This window comes from Malus sylvestris, chromosome 1 (genome assembly GCF_916048215.2).
Source record: "Malus sylvestris chromosome 1, drMalSylv7.2, whole genome shotgun sequence".
NCBI lineage: Eukaryota > Viridiplantae > Streptophyta > Magnoliopsida > Rosales > Rosaceae > Malus > Malus sylvestris.
Window position 1 is genome coordinate 14778550 of NC_062260.1, and position 6000 is coordinate 14784549.

General features: G+C 38.5%; 1 protein-coding gene across 2 annotated transcripts; it reads right to left on the bottom strand.

Moving 5' to 3' along the window:
• Positions 1 to 1154: 1154 nt before the first annotated feature.
• On the bottom strand, positions 1155 to 5569 carry LOC126632149 (AT-rich interactive domain-containing protein 1-like). Of its 2 annotated transcripts, none has more exons than XM_050302402.1 (4): positions 5324 to 5569; positions 3570 to 4810; positions 1636 to 2468; positions 1155 to 1535 (listed from the first exon to the last, which is right to left on the bottom strand). In XM_050302402.1, exons 2-4 carry the CDS (start codon positions 4590 to 4592, stop codon positions 1511 to 1513), a joined length of 1881 nt encoding a protein of 626 aa, XP_050158359.1. In that variant the 5' UTR covers positions 4593 to 4810; positions 5324 to 5569; the 3' UTR covers positions 1155 to 1510. The 2 variants fall into 2 exon arrangements, with proteins under 2 accessions (XP_050158359.1, XP_050158351.1); XM_050302394.1 differs by having other exon boundaries at positions 3570 to 4835.
• Between the last annotated feature and the right edge of the window lie 431 nt (positions 5570 to 6000).

Below are 6000 nucleotides of genomic sequence, written 5' to 3' on the forward strand. Positions count from 1 at the left end.
GTTATTGTCCCATGGGCCAAACTCAAACACTTGTCCCCTTGGCCCCAAACCAAGGCTTGACAAGTGGAATATGACGTACAGAAATAGTAACCAAGTTTACAGCTTTGAAGTTGCTTGCTTCCACATTTGAAAGTGCTCTTCAAACCGTATAGATATCAATCATTGACATGGAAGAAAATAGTTTTCAGAATTTATACAAAAACTTTGATTGACTTCATTCTTTGTTTATGGGCTTTAAACTCTTGTTTAGATATTTATTTAAGCCTAAATTAAACTTCAAATCAATACAAATTAGCTGTTAGTATAGTGGTACTGCAAAAAAAAGAGTCTCCGGGTTTTAGGAAATAACTCACTGCATGAAGATCATTATCCTTACTCGAATTCTTTATTCCCATATCAAATTGATACACTCCATATGTCAAAGAGTCCACAAACAGTGTTCAACCTTGGATTCATTGAATCTTTAAGATATTAATTATCAATATTAATATATAAATCAAGTTGGTGGGCTACCAACTAAAACCACATGTTTGCTTTTGTTCTTTTGCTTCTATTCCCCTTAAGTGGATTACGTGAGGTTTGGTGGTTGTGTTTTGAATTTAAAGATCATGAACTCGTTTGAAAGTACTTTTAAAATGACAAAAATTGTTTAAAAAAATAGTGTAATGAGTTTTCCAAAGCACTTGCCACTTGCTTCAGCAAGAAGCACTTTCAAATGAGCTCCACACTACGATAAAGATTTTAGAGAATTTAACAAGTGGATACAAACCACTTAAACAAGACATTGATGTATAGTAGGCCTTCATGGAGAAGCATCATAGTCAATAAACAAGACATGATCTATGCCATGGTCAGTCGCCCACGTGGCCACGATTCATGACCTTGGATGCATGTATGCATCAAAGGTCAGAATTCGCAAAGTTCACGCGGTTGACTGACTTTTACATCCCTCAACAAGACATATGCCTACATGTTCCAAGAAGTATACCAATGAGCCACAAAATGATAATTTAACACAACCTATATAAATTGTAAAATGTAACCAAGTTACCAATTGAAAGCATTGATCAGCCTATCCAACAAGACAATGACAACCATATATATGACCAAAAGATCAATCAACAGATACATGCATAAACCAAAACAAAAATGCCTGAGAGCAAAATCCATTCAATTAACCAATTTCATAAACCACAGCAATTGCAATTACAAGTTCTATGATTGAGACCACTGTTTAAGGTCTACATCTAACCGCTTTCGCTGTTCCCTGTATTCATTCCCAAAGGCTTCTTTTTCAATCAGCTTTTGCTGTCAAAAACCTAAAAGAAACGTCCCCCAAAAATAAAAATAAAAACCTGCATCTCAGAAGATGAAGTAGACGAACCAGACCCAGAGAGCATCATTGCTGCTTCGAATCGCCACAGCTGCGCTTCCAAGCCCGTGTTCGTCATTAAACCGCTTCAAAATCACTTCTGAAAATGGACCATCTTTACCACGCATAATTTCTATTTCAAAAAGGCCTCGATGCCTCTTTCCTGGCATATTAAGGAAATATTCATATCAGACATTCACAAACATTGCTCAAACATACCAGGCTTCACAATCTCCCCAAAAGAGTGCACTTCAAATAGCTACCTGTGTTTTGCATGTGGCTTGTGTGGGGATTTTAAGATTGATTTTGATGACTTGTGTTCATCATTCCCAAAACCGTTAGTCATTGATTCCGACTCTAATTCTTCATCATCACTATCAATGTTGTTTGGAGTAAACCTGTTCTGGTATCCTCTACGCTGCAAGAGAAAGACATTGAAATAGTAGCTAACCAATTCTCTCCTGCTCTTCTTAGTAAAAGTCCTATATATCTCATCCCAAAAACGCAATCCAATAGATAGAGGATTTGACTTTACTAAGGCCTCGAACTTCTTTCCTTCTTCTGCTGTCCAAGGGAGTCCAACTTCCTCGCCCATCTGATTGAATTCCCAGTGGTAGAAAGCTGCCCCCAGTTCCCGCTTAACTCTTAACCTTTTCTCAGAAATGTGAAATCTGACGCATTCTATAGAACCTGGCACTTGGCATCCGCAAGATTCTTGTCTTCCCTTTCCAATAGGATCCCTCTCAATGAGATGTCTGTGCTCTGGTTTTTCCAATGGCCAAATCCTGGACCCCAACCACTTTGATTCACTTTCAGAAGCCTCACCAGTCCATTCTGGCAGCTGAGCTTGATAATTTGACCCGAGAGGAATGTGGCTTGGAGAATAATCACTGGTTCCTCGCAACTCATCCTCCATCCCTGCCATGCCAGGACTATTTTTGTCCAAGTCACTGGCCGAGGATGACTCTGAACAAGGTCCTGATTGTGGTGTTCTCCCGTCTGAAAGAAGCTTCTTCTCCAACCTTAGCCTCTCTCTAAGATTGTAAGCGGAGCCAAAATTATCATCGTACATGCTTGGATGCATCCTCTGATTCTTCTATAAGTGGAAACATGGTTTCATGTCAAAAGGAAAAATAATATGAAGATAATTATGTAGTTTAACCAATATTTGAATATAGCAACCACGGCACCAGATAGAAACAATATCAAACATAATTGGAGATACACCACCTCTTTGCAGGTACCTCAATATATTTAATTTTATCTGAAGGTAAAAATTGTCTTACAATTTGGGAATACAAAAGAAGCCACCGACTCACCCCTAAAAGTGTTGCATATTGTGTAACAAACAATTCACTATTAACTAGCTGAGTACAACTAACTAACTAAGCAGACCAGTTTAAATAATATACTAGGAAGCATTTTCCACTAAGGGTGTTCATATTTAAGCAAAAAAATAAGGACATCCTTTTTCTACGTTGTAATCCAATGATGGGAACGGTTCAGTTTTTAGCTTCTCATGCAAGGATTATCCATGCAAAAAACTACTAAATCAGAAACTGCTTAGCCATTTAATTATCTTCATTGTCGTTTCAGTTTTACCTAATTGTGACTTTTTTTTGCACATTTTAGATGACCAAACAGTTTACGATCTCAATGATTTTTTGAGGGATGATCCATGAAGAAGAGCTAAAATATGGACGGTTCCAATTGAACTGCATGGCAGGTAAAAATATAAGGACATCATGAAAATAGAATACACTAGCACACTCATCAGGTATTAACAGCATTTTCCAGAAAACAAAATGAGTACTATTGTTCATTTAATTATCTTTCCAGGAGAATAGAGCAATATCCTTTTTTAAAAAATTAAAACAAATCCTGAAGTTCTATCGTATTCACCAGCATACCATATATAAATTGATAGGAATCCATTTTATCAAGAAAGGCATAATATTAACGAACAAATAACATTTCCATATCCCAAAAAGACACAAAAAAGCCAATAGAGGATTCAGTCCCAGCAATAAAGGTAATCAAATTATAAACATGACTATATTAAAGCGACTCATGAGTGTTAGCACACACATACGCGTATACAACTTTAACCTGATAGATCTTACCAAATGCACACATGCAAGAACAGAATATTTCCAATTATCTAAAAAGTTATAGCACATAGCATATGTTGATATACCTGCCAGTTAGACTGTTCAGGACCTGAATCAGCATTCCTCTTCAGAAAGATAGCTTCTCGAGCCTGCAAAACCTGCATCCAGTTCTCCTCCTTCCCGAAGAACTTCCACTTTGACCTCTCTGGTAATGAACCAACTGAAGGATCACAAGGATCCTTTGCAATCATTTTAACCCAATTCAGCATACACAGTGATTCTTGCTTTGCTTCGCAAAAAGGACTCTTTTCTTCAACCGTTGAGGCATCCAAAATCATTACATGTTCATCGCTACTGTGATTTTTCTTCCCTCTACGCAATTCCCCCACCTCACTTCCACCGAATGACTCTCGCTTCCTTTTACAGAAAGAGTTCACTTCTTCAACAGCAGATGGATCCAAAATCATGACTTCTTCACCAATGTCATAATTTTTCTTACCTCTCCCCGATTCCCCCATCTCACTTTTTACCTCATTATTGTCACACAACTTGTCATCATCCTCCATGCTATTCGTCAAATCCACAAAATATTTCATGCCACAACCTGACAAAGGCACATTACCATTGCCAAATTTTCCAGCATTCAAAACATTTGCCACACTCATCGTATCCAAATCCAGAAATTCCTCACTAACACCACTTATCTTGAGCCTATCCGAATCTGCTACTGCACTTTCCACCTCATTACTATCTTTAAAACTCTTAGATGACAATTCAACATGCGGGTAACCCCCGTCTTTCAATTTTTGGTCAGACATATCTGAGAAGAACTCTGTTAACTCCTCCTGCAAAGCCATCAAATGCTCACCCAAATCAATATCACTACTAGCCAAACTCCATTCCAAGTCCTTCTTTTCTATAAACTTCTCTAGCAAATACAAATACTTAACATAAACCAATTTCACAGCCCAGCCAAGACTCAAACCCAAGCCACACTCTTCTGCCACTGAATCCCAAACCCCGATTTCTGAAAGAACACGAAACCCACCTCGCCTTCTTACAACCCAAAATAGCTTGAGCAAATCCACCCGCTGCCCATTACTGATCATCGGAGGCAAAGGCCGGAGCAGGTCTTGGGCACAGATCTCTTTCAGAAAACCCCCAAGAAACTGATCGAACCAGCATCGTAGCTTATCGGGCACGTCAAAAACGAACCGTTTTGGAGATTTCGGAGGCGGTTCAAGATCGGCCGAGGAGCCGTCCGTCGGGTCCTCTTTCGGGGTTTTGTTGCAATCCAAAGCAGACTCCTCCGCTAACCACGACCACCCTGCCATGGATTCCGAATTCAAACCCTAAAAAGCAATTCGCTGGTTGGTTTTTTTTCCCAAAAAAAAAAAAAATAAAGATCCAAACCCTCAAAAACACAGAGGGCAATAGATAAACACTTCAAAATTCAAATACAATAAACGATTTTGACGACATAAACATGAAATTGGTACAGATTAAGCATCTGGGTCGGTGACGGAATATGGAATTTTGGCGGGAAAATGGATCTATATCTAGGGCATGAGAATGTTATCGAGTTTGAATTGGACCCCATGAAAATCTGAAATTTGTTTTTTCAGTCCCGCGCCCTTCTTTTATTGCAGGCATTGATGATTGGGTGTGCGATTGTGTGCGTGTGGGAGAGAAAGAGACGGCACAAAAATTTCCATGTTTTTTGAACAGAAAAAAATAGACCCACAATCCACAATTTAGGTCAATCTAATAATTTACGTCCTCACACACACACAACAGAGAGAGAGAGAGAGAGAGAGAGAGAGTCAAAGAGAAACCATACCAGTACTGGTGTTGTATTTTTTTGAGGGGTTTTTTGCATTTGATTTTTGGTGACTGAGCCTTTGCTTTCTCTTTGGGTGTTGTCTTCTTTAAGTCCTTGATGCTCGACACCTTTGGGTTTTGGCCTCTCTCTCCCTCTCTCTCTTTTCTTTACCCTTTGATTTGTTTGTCACCACTTCCCACCCCCACCCCCACCCCTTTTGTTGAGGTGTGAGAGAAAAGAGAGAGACTTTTTTATGGAAATTAATAGGATTTTGAAAAGCTCATAGGGTTTTTGAGAAAGGGCCCCTATATTTATACCTCACATCATCCCACTAACCTTGGTTAATCTTTTACTAGGTGGTTGAGTTAAGATTGGCTTGGGTTTAACTGACTGTAGTGGAGAAAATCCTTTTTTTTTATTATTAATATAATTATAATTCTTTACTTTTTTTAACATTTCAATTCAAAAGTTCTTGTAAACTAGATCTAAAAAATATATGTATAGCTAAAAATAATTCTAAAATTTCTGAAGATGATGCGTGAATTTTTTGCAAGAAAGACAATATTACCTTCATTAAATGAGTAGAGCTCTCAAATATTCACACACGCAGCTCAGCATTCCTGAAGGTTCAAGCAACTGCCTACAACTGCTCACAACTTTCTTGCTCATGGCAAGGAAAAGTCAAGGGCATTAAA

Bases quoted from the DNA above. Each gene is read 5' to 3' on its own strand.
- LOC126632149 (XM_050302394.1), bottom strand. From the start codon at position 5,362: ATGCAAAAAACCCCTCAAAAAAATACAACACCAGTACTG. The intron at 2,469-3,569 runs GTATATCAACAT...TTCCACTTATAG, and splicing joins CTGAACAGTCTAACTGGCAG to AAGAATCAGAGGATGCATCC. The intron at 1,536-1,635 runs GTAGCTATTTGA...TTAATATGCCAG, and splicing joins AAGCCACATGCAAAACACAG to GAAAGAGGCATCGAGGCCTT.